Source organism: Alligator sinensis, unplaced genomic scaffold (genome assembly GCF_000455745.1).
Source record: "Alligator sinensis unplaced genomic scaffold, ASM45574v1 scaffold263_1, whole genome shotgun sequence".
Taxonomy (NCBI): Eukaryota; Metazoa; Chordata; order Crocodylia; family Alligatoridae; genus Alligator; species Alligator sinensis.
The window spans coordinates 380,354-393,897 of NW_005842627.1; the positions used below are offsets into that span (position 1 = coordinate 380,354).

The window sequence follows — 13,544 nt, forward strand, 5'->3', positions numbered from 1 at the left end:
TTTCCTGCTCCTAGTACTTACCAGCTTGGAGTCAGCTGCAGCTCCCTGCTGCAGCCACCAAGGACTGCCCAAATCATCAAAGCTCTCCGAATCTTTCCCAAAGATTCAGAGAGCTTTGAATCAATTCAGACCTTTAAATTGGTCCCCTGCTTCTATTCGGATTCAGAGATTCAGCCACCAAATCGGGCTGACTCTCCTCCGGATCGAATCACCACTTGAAGCTTTGCACAGCCCTAGTAAATAGACCTTGCAGAATTGAAAAGGGTAATCTGTTAGGACTCTTTGTTAGAACAATTCTGGATATATACTGTCCTTTTATAGTGCTTACTTATGTCTGTTTTTTATAAACATTTATTTTAATATTTAGATACCATAAGATTCTTCTACATTTTTGCAGTTCGACATTAAATGCAAAGTTTGCAAACTCAGTTCTAACATAGGTCTAAAGTATAGATTAAGGAAATGCTATCCTTAAGGAGCAAATTTCATTAGCTACTTGTTTCAGAGTGTAGTTCAGGAGGTTAGGGTTAAATTTATAAAGTCCGTAAGAAATTGGTTCTGTTTGACTACTTATTACACTACATAGTGAACTAAATACATCTAACTGGAGACTTCCAGGATTCTTGCAGAATCATTCAACCAGTTTGAGTATCAAGAATATTGTCCATGATGAAGTCATTTTATTAGCTGTTTGTTTTTGTAATAATTGGCATTGGGAACTTCAAAGGTATCTCTGTTACTAATTGCAAAAATCACTTCTGCTTTCCAAAATGATGGAATACATATCCATTGAGAAAGTAATGCTAAAAAGGAAAGCATTCCTATAATGGAAACAGCATCCAGAAAGATGCTTATTGTCATTTAATCAGTTGAGCTAGATGTTAGCTTCTTTGTAATGGCCTCACTGGTTTCATTTTTCTTTTCAGAACTGATGAACAAAACTGACTTGCTGAGTCTCAGTGGAAAGACTCTTTATGTGACATCAGGGTCAGCTCCTGCTTTGATCAACCCCCCTGATGCTCTTGTCTGCCAGTATATCAACTTGCAGTTAGTGAATATGAAACCACAAGGTACTGTATGTAGTAAACTGATAATTGCTTTTCAGTTACTGGTTAATCTGTTGTGATTTAAGTTTTGGATAGTACTGTTTGCTTAGCTCTATAAATATTTGAATTAGTAAGGGGTGATTTTTTGTTCTGCTTATTCTGTTATTTTTGTTCTGCCTATGAAATAGATAAATGCTTTTTAACATACAATGCAGAAGCTGACTATTTCTTTCACTGTTTTTTTTAAAGCTGCCTGTGTCCTGTTTTTTGTAAAAAGGAAAGTAGAGACTAGTTGAGATAAGGGGTGGTGATCTTATTGGCATGTAAACACAAGTCATTTGAAATTGTTCTCCTATGTCTGACTATCAGTTAAAAAGTGCAAAATTTGTTCTAAAAGGCTGCAAGTCTAAAACTGAGTAGAAAAGGTCAGCTCCATTCAAAAATCAATTGTCAGAGCTTATGAGAAATTGCAAGCACTGCTGATTAAAAGGAATGTTAATTACTTTATCAACCTGGTGACTAGACTGTAACTACATGTGTATAACTTGGTATAATGCACATTAATGTCTTTTATATGCTCTCTACTCTTCATTGAAAAATAAGCTTTTAGTAGTTCACTGTCTTAGTTCCAAATTCTGTACAAGGAACTGTCTTATATGGACCTAGATGCTAGCAGAGAGTGCTGGTCAGGATGCAAGGAATCTACTTGGGACAGTCTTCGCATAAAATAGCATGCACCCACCCAATAAAGTGATGGGTCCTTTTCTGGAGCAGTTATCTGTACTTCTGCTTGTTTCTTGCTGAAATATTTTTCAGTTTCCATAATCTATCTGCAGATACTGCAGCATCCAGTTCCTAGAGAAGAAAATCACTAGTTAACATCCTTCATTTGCTAATCTGTTACTAGAATCTAAAGTGAATGGATATAGAGCCCAAAATGACAGCTCTCCAGTCATCTGTGATAGGTAGTTATGTGCAGTATTTTTGCTCTGGATGTAGATAAGTGAATGCTGTGGAAGAAACTGATAAGTTGGAAGGAAATAAATGTAAACGTGTCAAGATAAATGCAAATATGATGTGGAACTTTTTTTAAAACCTCAAACGGTAATAATTTATTTCCGTAGAGTGTCTAAAAGGAATAGTTGGAACTCTTCTCATGGAAAATCCAGTTGGTCAGAACGGCCTGACCTATCAAGGTCTTCTGTATGAAACAGCAAAAGTGTTTGGGCTCAGGAGCAGGAAGCTAAAGTTGTTCCTGGATGAAGCACAAACACAGGGTAAGTCTCTCAGGAAATGTTTTGCCTGCATACTCTGGAATTTCTGTTGAATAGCTGCTATATAATAAACTAGAATTCCAGGTAAAAGGTGACGTCTTTGATGTACATTTCATTTTATTTTTCCTGCCAATTCATCTTCTGCTTAGCTTTTAAAATCTTTAATATGCAAGTGTTTGCAGGATCTGGGCCTCGATATGTTGAACAGAATTGAGCCATCTGATTTTAGGTCTCATGCTGTAATCGCTGGTAAATTTTTTAGCTAAAGTAACTGTACTTATGCAAAGAGATGGCATTTTTAATTTAATATCATTTTGCAGACACTACAGTTAAATGGGATGAAATGGCTAAGAATAGTTCTCTAAGAGCTTTCAGTTGAACATGAAAGACCAATCAGTAATGAAAATATTAGCTCCATGCTGATATGTTAAGTAAAAGGGAACTCTTTCTGCAGAGATAAAATAATGTAAATAATGAATGTATATAATAAAAAGCTTTTCTCTAGTAACGTGTACATTATAGAAATTATTTGCTGGGGGCGGGGCGAGAATGGAGGCAAAGAGTACATCATCAAAATCTCAGAGTTCTAGTGCTCTTGGTAAGTTTATACTTTCTTGGTGGGCATGACAGTCATGTAACCAGTTAACTGAAACAATAGGAGTATGATCCAAAACACCTTGCATGTGGCAAGGTTTGAGCAGAAGTAAAATTGTGCAGCCAAAGGGGAAGATATAGAAAGGGGTGCAGGCAGCACACAACACTGCCAGAATAAGTACAAAAAATGTAGTGATTTGGGTCTAAATGCTAGCTGCTATAGGGAGGTTGGAATTGTGGATCCGGATGTTGTCTTATTAGATCTCGCTATGTTTTGGGGACAGGACTTAGAAATAAACAGGTTTCCACCAATAAACAACCGACTCCCTCAGTCTTTCCTAACTGAAATGACTTGCAAGAAGCTGAATTTTCTTGAAATGCTCAGGTCAAAAGAAATACTGTAGCATAAATTAGAATTATATCAAGTGACATGCATACTTTTCTTTTCCCAATTTGCCACACTGTTTTAAAATATTCATTAGCTATCCCTTGTGTAGTTATAGAGTACTTCTACTGTAATTCATTTATGATTTACTTAAGCCAGTGTTCAAAGTACTGCACTCCATTTGCTGCTAGCTACCAAGTTTTATAGCACAAAGCTTTTCCTGCAGAAAGTATCAGTGTATTTTCCTTAAGTTAAATGTCAGGAGTGCTTTAATTGTATCAAGGGAAATATTTCATTTTTGTGTTACTTTGGAGTCCATTTTGGGGGAAACTATAACAGCAGTGTTGTCTGCTTGTTTAATTCTCCAAATCACTCTAAATTTACTTGCATCAAGACCCAAAAAGCAAACTTGCTAAATGGGTACTTTGCGTCAGTTTTTCACCAGTCCCATGGGACGCCCCTGCCCACTGTGGATCAGCGAGGCCCAGGTGAGGGAGATTCCTTACCCTCCATCAAAGGTGACCTCATGAAGGAACACCATGAGAGGCTGGATACCTTCAAGTCAGCTGGCCCTGATGGTTTACACCCAAGGGTACTCAAGGACCAGGCAAGCATCATAGTTCAGCCCCTGGCACGGATCTTTGAGAAATCCTGGCGCTCTGGTGAAGTGCCCAAAGATTGGAAGAAGGTCAATGTGGTGCCTATCTTCAAGAAAGGGAGGAAAGTAGATCCAGCAAACTACAGGCCCATCAGCCTGACCTCTGTCCTGGGGAAGGTCTTGAAAAAGATTATCAAAGAAGCCATCCTTAACAGACTAGCTGATGGCAAGATCCTGAGGGATACCCAGCACGGGTTTGTTGTGGGTAGGTCTAGCTTGACCAATCTTATTTCCTTTTACAACCAAGTGACCTATCACCTAGACAAGGGGGAAGAGATTGATGTTATATATCTCGACTTCAAAAAACCTTTGATCTGGTATCCCATGATCACCTCTTGACAAAACTGGCTAACTGTGGCTTCAACCTCACCATGATCCGCTGGCTGGGGAATTGGCTCTGCAGTAGGACCCAGAGGGTAGTGGTTGACAGAAGTCAATCGTCATGGTGCACGGTGACCAGTGGGGTCCCTCAAGGCTCTGTCCTAGGGCCTATATACTTTTTAATATTATCATCAATGATGTAGACATTGGTGTCAGAAGTGGGCTGGCCAAGTTTGCTGATGACACCAAACTCTGTGGTAAAGCATCCACACCTGAGGACAGGAGGGTGATCCAGGCAGATCTTGACAGACTCATGAAATGGGTGGATGAGAACCTGATGGTGTTTAACACTGAAAAATGCAAGGTGTTCTCCACCTTGGGAGGAAAAACCTGCAGCATGCGTATAGGCTCGGCAGTGCTACGCTGGTTAGCACTACAGATGAAAGGAACTTGGGGGTCATGATTGACCACAAGATGAACATGAGCCTGCAATGTGATGCTTCAGCTAGTAAGGCAAGCAAAATGCTGGCTTGCATCCATAGATGCTTTTCAAGTAAATCCTGGGACGTCATTCTCCCGTTGTACTCGTCCTTGGTGAGGCCGCAGCTGGAGTACTGTGTCCAGTTTTGGGCTCCACAATTCAAAAAGGATGTGGAGAAGCTTGAGAGAGTGCAGAGGAAAGCCACGCGCATGATCAGAGGTCAGGAAAACAGACTTTACGATGACAGGCTGAGAGCCATGGGGCTCTTCAGCCTGAAAAAGCACAGGCTCAGGGGTGATCTGGTGGCCATCTATAAGTTTATCATGGCTGTTCACCAGGATCTGGGGGAATGTCTGTTCACCAGAGTGCCCCAAGGGATGATGAGATCGAATGGTCACAAACTCTGCTGTGACCAGTTCAGGCTGGACACAAGGAAGAACTTCTTTACTGTCCAAGCCCCCAAGGTTTGGAATAGACTGCCGCCAGAGGTGGTTCAAGCACCCACTTTAACGCCTTCACAACATATTTCGATGTTTATCTTGCTGGGATCCTATGATCCCTGATGACTTCCTGCCCCTGGGGCAGGAGGCTGGACTCGATGTTCCTCCGGGGTCCCTTCCACCCAAATGTCTATGAATTGGGATCATAAGCAGGATAGATTTTAGTACCAGGCCATGCAAACCAAATGCCAATTATCCTAAAGACATTTTCTAGAACTGATAAGAGCTGATGCTAAAAATAAACTTTTTCTGGCTGAGGGTAATGAATATAGAGAAAATAAAGTTACTATTAAAGTACTATAGCAGGCATAAGAACAGAATATACCCAGTAGGGCTGTGCAAAACGGCACCGTTCCATTTCGCCTTGAGTTTTGAGGTTTTGACAGAACAGTGTTTCATATCGAATTTCATTTCAATTCGAAACTGCTGTTCAGTTTTGCTTCTTCTAAACAGTAAGGCTGTTTTGACTCTGTTTTAACATTTCGCTGGATCTTGCGCCGGCGATTGGAAGTCAGCCCAGCAGAGCTGATTTCCTTTCCCCAGCCCAATCTAGCTGGGGATGGGAACTCAGCCCAGCTGGACTGACTTCCTATCCCCAGGGCTCTGGTCGAAACGTTTCAACTTTCAAAACGTTTTGACCAGCTTCGTTTTGTTTCAAGACTGTTTTGAAGTCCTTTGTTTAATTTTGATTTTGCTGTTATGACCTTGAAATGAGTCAAAACAGTGTCAAAACGAAACAGCCGGCAAAATTTTGCACAGCCCTAATACCCAGCATGTACAGTACAGCTTTCATAAATGAAAAATGAAATATGAAATATTGCTGACTAGAGAAATGCTGCCACTTGGTAGCAGTTGATGCTCTACTTTATTAAAACCCCAAGTGGTTTTTTTGCTTTTATCAATAACTGTTGCAGGACAGAGAGGCTTCACAGCAACAGATATTTTGTGCAAATGCCCAGATAATTATTAAAAGAAATTACTGACTAAAAGAATGAAATAATTGATAGATGTAGAATAATATACATTGATTGGATTCTGGTCATGGGGGGAAAAACCTTTCATTTATAAAGAAAGTCATTAAGATATTTTTCTCTGTAACTTAAAAAAAAGAAAAAAAGGTTCTTAAGGGTAAATAAAATATAAATTTACATAAGGATAGTCATACTGTTCATCAACAGGTAGCTAAATCATAATGATGTGTTAGATACTCTTAATGTGCTGTGGTTTCTTGTAAATACTCTATTCATATTAGGTCTTGTTGCCTTTGAAGAATTGTTCTAATCTCACCTGAGTCTCAAGAGACACAGGACTGTCATGTGCTTTACGGTTCCTTTGTATAGTTAGCATGCAAGCTGGTTACAGTTCTGATGCCTCAATTTAAAATCTTGCTTATTTTTTTCCATCTGTGTAATCCTTCAACATAGGCTATGAAACCATATGCCTGTCTGAACCAGTTACTCTAAGATGCCAACCTACCCTGCCTGCATCTTTTTAATAGATGTAATTCAGAAAGTCATTATGTAACCTCATCTCTTATACTGTAAACTAGCAAACTGCCCATCAAGAATGAAGGGGTGGGGGGACAGAGGTCTGCACACATCAGGCCGGGGCTGCAGCCACCCTCCACCATCTTCCCTTCCCACTCCCCTCCCTTCCTTCCTCCCCTCTTCCCTGCTGCCTCCCCTCCTTGCCCTCTGTCATTGTGGTGCTCCACCATGTGTCCATCTGTCCAGAGCACTCTGAGGCAACCAATCAAAGTGTGAATAAAGTGTTACGAACAGACAGGCTAAGGCTTTTATAATATTAGGATACTTTAATTGGATTACGTGCAATTGGATTATATTTATTTTGTAAATGTAATATTTACATGTAAAAGTCCATGAGCTGCCTTTCATTTTTGGTAAATGTTGCTTGTGCTGTTTAGGATGGCACTTTTGTAAAATATTTTAGCACAATCAATATTTACAATTTGTGTAAATTAATGGTAACCCAGATTACTTTTAGTTTTTAATTTGTCTCTTCATTTTGTTTCTGTGTGTATGTCCTTAGAGCAGTGATTCTTATCCAGGATGCCTGCAAGTTCCTTTTAAGGTGCTGTGCCATATTAGCCCTGTTCAATGTGCAACCACCTGTATGAGTCGCAAAAATAAACTTGGAGATTTCAAGTAGGAAGCCAGAATGTCAAAAACGTTCTGACCTGTTGTGGGGCAGTAGGTGTGGTGCCTGCTTTTGTGATGTGGCTTATAGCCCCCACTGCATGTGGCTGGGCAGTATGCAGTCCCTGCCACTCAGAAGTTGGACAGCTCTCCTGTAGGTTGTTTGCAGGAGTAAGGGGGGTGGGGGGAGGGGACAAAAGAGGATAACTTTGAGAAAGTTAAATGGGATTCTGAGATATATAGAAGCATACCCAATACCAGTTGGCACTTTCAGATGAACTTTTCAGAGTAAAAATTTTAAAAATAAAGTTTCAAGCTAAAACGTATTTGGAGTCTAGTCTTCATTTACACACCTTACAAAATCTCCACATAGTTCTTTCCGGTTAGCTATGAATTGGCAGCAAGTCCAAAGCTAGAACAATAAAAGCATTGGGAGCCAGGATTGTGGTACAGTAATAAAATTATATCCATCAAGTACTTGTACCCTGTCCAAATATAGCCAGTGTTGTGTTTTATCTGCATGGATTTTGCTGTCCAGTGTAACATTGTGTAGGAACCTGATGTCCATTTGTCACAAATATTTGTTTAAAACTACTTGGAGTATCCTTAGCAACATAGTTACTGATATAGTCATTGCTGAGATGGTAAGAGCTGAAAAATGGTCTCGTGTGTCTAAGTGAGCTGTCTATTCATTGTTGTTTTCTCTAGCCCAATGTGTAGAAGGGGGTCTGGAGATTAGAGGCACATTTTCTTCCAAAAATAATGCCCTTTATGGGAGCAGAATGGAGAAGGATCTTGCCTGTTACTTTTTTTGCAGTTAAAACACAAGATTATCTCATAAATAACTAGCCATTGTCTCTGAATTGACAGTTTACGTAAAAATCAAATATATTCCTAATCTGGGTCCATGTCCCTCACTTGTTCCCAACAAAAAAAATTGTTGGTAACATTTACCCATCAGGTCATGTCATACTATTTGAAAATAATATAAAAAACTGCTGCTCTAGAAGATAGCCTATACATAAAATATACCATCAGCAATCTGAATCATATAGGCCCCTGGCAGATGTTAACATAATGATGCCATTGGGATCTGAAGAATTTTATGCCTCATCCAAAAAATTGAGAGTCTTGCTGTGCCACATATGTATCACAGGATGTGTGATGTTTGTGATGGGGCATAAAAGTACTCAGATCCCAGTGGTGTGACTGCCAGGGCCAAGGATTGCCTGTGCCTGAACCCGATGCTCAGCACAGGGCAGTGTCAGGTCTAAAAACCATATTTGCAGCCCAGCATGCTTAGTGGTTAAAAGCTGAGGCACTGTGACCTAAGACTGGAGAACTTATCTTGGGTTCCTGAACCCCAGGTTTTTAAACACTACATATGCAGCAGAGGCATGGGCTGTCTACTACACCAGAGCAGCTCTTACTCATGACACCAGCTGAGTCTTCCTCATCTGAGTGCTGGTCATAATTGTCCTCTACCACTAGATTTCCAGTTCCTCTGGTGCCTACAAGCTGTAACCTAGAGAGCAACACTATATAGACTAGCTGATAGACCCCAGTCTATGGCCTACAGAGTACTCTGATGCCAGTGTAGCCATGTTGGCATTGGGGTTTCCAACAACTCCTCCATGGTCAGGGGGTCTATTGAGATCAAGGACCTCTTCTGAGGGACATTTCTGCTTTTCCCAGTCATTAACAGTGAGGGTTAGAAGAATTGAGACCCATCCTCCCACTGTGGAACTTTGGTTCAATCAGCACTCTGAGTCTTAGCAGACATAGGGGACTTCTAAGAACTCATGATGACTGTGTTGCACTCACTGAAAACTTCCTTGGTGGTGATGTGAGAAGTAGCATTACCTCATATTCCACCACAGCCTAGAGTACTACTCCTCTAGCATCCCTACATAACTGATATTTTCAAGGTAACTACCTGGAGTCCGTTCATACCTTCCTGAAGCATTGTGCAAGCCTCTAAAGGCGATGCCAAGCTCTGCGGAGCAATACTGTGTTTGCTGTTTGCATAGAGGCCTCCAAAACCCCACTATCTGGTATGTGGATGCTATTTTGGAGTCCCCCACAAGTGAGTAAATGAACAAACAATTTGAAGGAGAAAAGGGTGTTATCTTTCAATAACTGGATTTCTTCAATATGTCTTGTCCATATACAATGCATAGCAACACCAGGACCAGTGAATAGGCCAGCAAACAGGAGAGTTTGAATGAGGAATTACTGGAGAGTTTACCCAGCCACTTTGTTCACTGAGAGGAGGAAGAAGGAATTATTTCAAGAAATAGTAGCAGAAAAGAAAGGAGTTAGGAGGAGAATCAACAGGATGACTAGAGGACTTTGCAATGCCAAAGCCTCTGTCGCCACCAGTTCTTCCTCTGCTTCTACCTGTGTGGGCTTTGTCCAAGCACAACCACAGACCATCAAGGCTTTCACCCAGGTTCTGGTTTTGCTTTGTGGGGACTGCAGCCTGCATGTCCCTACCAAAGAGAGCCAGATGGGGGAGTGCGTGCAATGTGAGAGAGGGGCCTCCAGGTTGATTCTCTCAGGAATCAGGTAATGGAGCTTCAGAAAGAGGTGAATAGGCTCCAGACCATCCATGAGCATGAGGCCTTCATCAGCTTAATGCACAAATAGCCCTTCAGCATCCTCATGGAAGAGGAACAGCCATAGAAGGCATTGGAAGGCACAGATACTCAGGAAGGTGGAAGCTTGTCACCTGTGGCAACAGACAGCACTCCTCTTTTGAACCTGCAGCTGTCCAGCAGGAAAACAGGCATGAAGCCCTGGCACTAGATGAGAAGGAAATGGGGTCAGCTACCAGATATGTGCACAGCTGGCAAAGATGGGGAAGAAGCCAAACAGCCTATAGTGGAAGAACAGGTTTGGGAGATTACTTGGAGGCTGTTTGCAATGTTGAGCAGGTGGGGGAAGCTTTTTACTTGGCATGTTCCTGCACTGAGCCCAGCACATGCCCAGAAGAGGCTGTGCCTTGGAGGCAGCTCACCTGATGTCTGTATAGATCAGCTGCTTTAGTGAGGCTTTTTTGGTGCTTTTATCTAATAGCTGAGTGGTGCTTTTAGCTAAAGCTGATTCAAAAAGCCACACCAAAATGTCAAAAAGCCCTGCTGAAGTGCCTGATTTGTACAAAGGCAGGCAAGGTTCTTTGGGTAGATGTGATATCTTGTATTAGAACAACTAAATAGTTGGGGAAAAGTTCTTTTTGAGCATCTGGGCACAAACACCCTTCTTTAGGCAATGGGAGATTTTGCTCTGTACAGACTCTGCAGAGCTGGATTGAAGTCATGCACTGCTGATTCTAGTAAAGCTCACAGACTTTCCTCGCTTGCATTGAGGAGCTCTGTCTAACTCAGGAAGTTTACGGGCCGACCAGGGGCAAGGCGCTTCTAGACTTGGTTCTGGCCAGATGATCTAGTGAACAACCTGAGGATTGATGGGAAACTGGGCAACAGTGACCATGAGATGATCACTTTCTCCATCCACTGTAAGTCAAGAAAACCGGGCAGTAGGGTAGAAATCCGTGATTTTAGGAAAGCTGATTTCCACAAACTCAGGAGATTGGTTAGTAAGGCCCTGTGGGATGATGGTCTGAAGAGAGTACAGGAAGCCACCCTAAAAGCCCAAAGAAAATTCCTTTTCGCAAAAAAAAAGGCAGCAAAAGAGCTGGGAGACCCCCTTGACTCAACAAGTAAGTCATGGACCTCCTGAAATTAAAACGAGAAGCTTACAAGGGGTGGAAGTCAGGAATAACAACCAAAGAGGAGTATTCAGCAATAACCTGCACCTGTAGGGAGCAGATTAGGATGGCTAAAGCACTAACCAAACACAAATTGGCAACTGGAATTAAGGACAACAAAAAGTTCTCCTTTAGATATGTAGGAAGTTGAAAAAAGAACAAGGGAAGAATAGGGCCCCTGATGAATGAAATCGGATGGCTGATAACCGATACTCAGGACAAAACCGAGCTTCTGAATGAATATTTCACTGCAGTATTCCACCAATCCAAGGGTCTTAGGCTGCTTCACATGATACTGGATCATTATGGGGAGGGGAGGGGAGGGCTGACCATTCTCCCACAGTTGGCATAGATCTTGTGTGGGAACACCTACACAGGCTAAATATCTACAAGTCAGCAGGACCAGATGACCTACAGCTGAGAGTTCTAAAAGAACTGGCTGATGTCACCGCATGACCAATGGCAGAATTATTTGAAAACCCGTGGCACTTGGGAAAGGTCCCAGAAGACTAGGTACCACATAGGCCTTTTTCCAAAGAAAGGGAGAAGGGAGGACCCAGGAAATTACAAGCCAATTAGTTTGACCTCAATCCCTGGTAAAGTCCTGGAGAAAATTATCAAAGAATTAATTACACACAGGCTAACTGAAGGCAGTATTCTGAAGGATAGCCAACATGGCTTTGTTACAGGCACGTCATGCCAGACCAACCTCATTTCCTTCTATGATCAGGTAACTCGCCTCCTGAATAAGGGAAATGAGGTTGATGTCATATACTTGGACTTCAAAAAGGCTTTTGACCTGGTCTCCCATGATGTCCTCATGGTCAAATTGGGAGAATGTGGCCTTGACTACTTTACGGTCCGGTGACTAGGCAACTGACTCCATGGTAGGACCAAAAGGGTATTGATGGAATTCAGTCATCATAGCGGAAGGTGACCATTGTGTCCCTCAGGGCTTAGTACTTGGACCAGTGCTCTTCAGCATGTTCATTAACGATTTGGATTCAGGTGTTATAAGCAAACTGGGAAAGTTCGCTGATGACACCAAACAATGGGGGAGCATGGTCACGCTCAAAGACAGGCTGGCAATATAGGCTGAACTGGACAGGCTCTTGAGGTGGGCGGACCTCAACATGATGTCGTTTAACAGAGAAATATAAAGTGCTCCACCTGGGGAGAAATAATCCACAATACACTTACAGGCGTGGCGGTGCTATGCTTGCCAGCACCACAACTGAATGAGACCTGGGTGTCATGATTGACAACAAAATGCTGGCAGAGCTAATCAAACACTGGCATACATCCTCTGAGGCATCTTCAGTAGAGCAAAGGATGTTATCCTCCTGCTGTACTCAACCTTGGTGAGACTAACTAGAGTACCGTGTCCAGTTCTGGGCGCCACACTTCAAGAAGGATGTGGAGAAACTCAAGAGAGTCCAAAGGAGGGCCACATGCATGATTAGCGGCCTTGAAACCAGGTCATATGAGGAGAGGCTGAAAGACTTGGAGCTGTTCAGCCTGGAGAAGAGAAGACTCGGCGGGGGCTTGGTGGCAGCGTATATTGGGTTGTACATCAGGGTTTGGGGGAGCATCTATTCACCAAGGGCCCCCAGGGCAGGACAAGAAATAATAGACACTATGTGACAGATCTGTGGCCCGCTCACTGCACCGCTGGGCTCCAGGTGGCTGGTCTGCATGTGGCTGCTCCAGTGCTCCACAGCCGGAAGCAGGGCCACAGATTGGTCAGGCTCTTCAAAACTCCTGGGATAAAAGAAGCCAGCTGGACATGCACCAGGGGGAGCAGGAAGGAGGGAGCACTGGCAGCCCCTCTGGACACCTTCCCCACAGCTGGCATGGGCTGGCAGCATTGCAGGCCAACAGACTGCCAGGCAACTCATCAGCTTCAACCACAGCAGGGGCTTCCCTACTGCATCTGAGCTCTCGGCTCTTAAAGGTATATAGTACACCCAAACTATCCCGTACCAACCTGACCGAGGCAAGAAAGGACCCAGGCTCCTGCAGAGTGGTGGTTGTTCTTGGAGCCAGGGGCTTGGCTCTGCCAAGACTGCACCTGTGCCGGACGTGACCCACAGGTACACACAGGGTGGCCAGGGCAGGAATGAGGCATCCCGTGATGCACTGACCAGTTCTGCCTGGGAAGTGACCCCAGCAGGGACCCAGGCTACAGAACTCACCACACTGTCACACAGGCTGGGCATAAGGAAAAACTTCTTTACTGTCTTGAGTTCCCAGGGCCTGGAATAGACTCCCCCCAGAGGTGGTGCCAAGCACCTACTCAGGCATCCAAGTGTTTTTTTGTTTTTTTTTTAAAGTATCCAATCTTGCTGGGATCATTAGAT

The 13,544-nt window shown here is 42.9% G+C and overlaps 1 protein-coding gene across 2 annotated transcripts in view; it reads left to right on the forward strand.

The window, feature by feature from the left end:
• IARS (isoleucyl-tRNA synthetase) overlaps positions 1 to 13,544 on the forward strand; it is a 274,838-nt gene that overhangs the window by 255,609 nt on the left and 5,685 nt on the right. For both annotated transcript variants that reach the window (XM_014524559.2, XM_025215174.1), the window contains 2 exons: positions 927 to 1,070; positions 2,171 to 2,323. In XM_014524559.2, the coding sequence (XP_014380045.1) occupies positions 927 to 1,070; positions 2,171 to 2,323 (297 nt within the window). The remainder of the gene's footprint in view (positions 1 to 926; positions 1,071 to 2,170; positions 2,324 to 13,544) is intronic.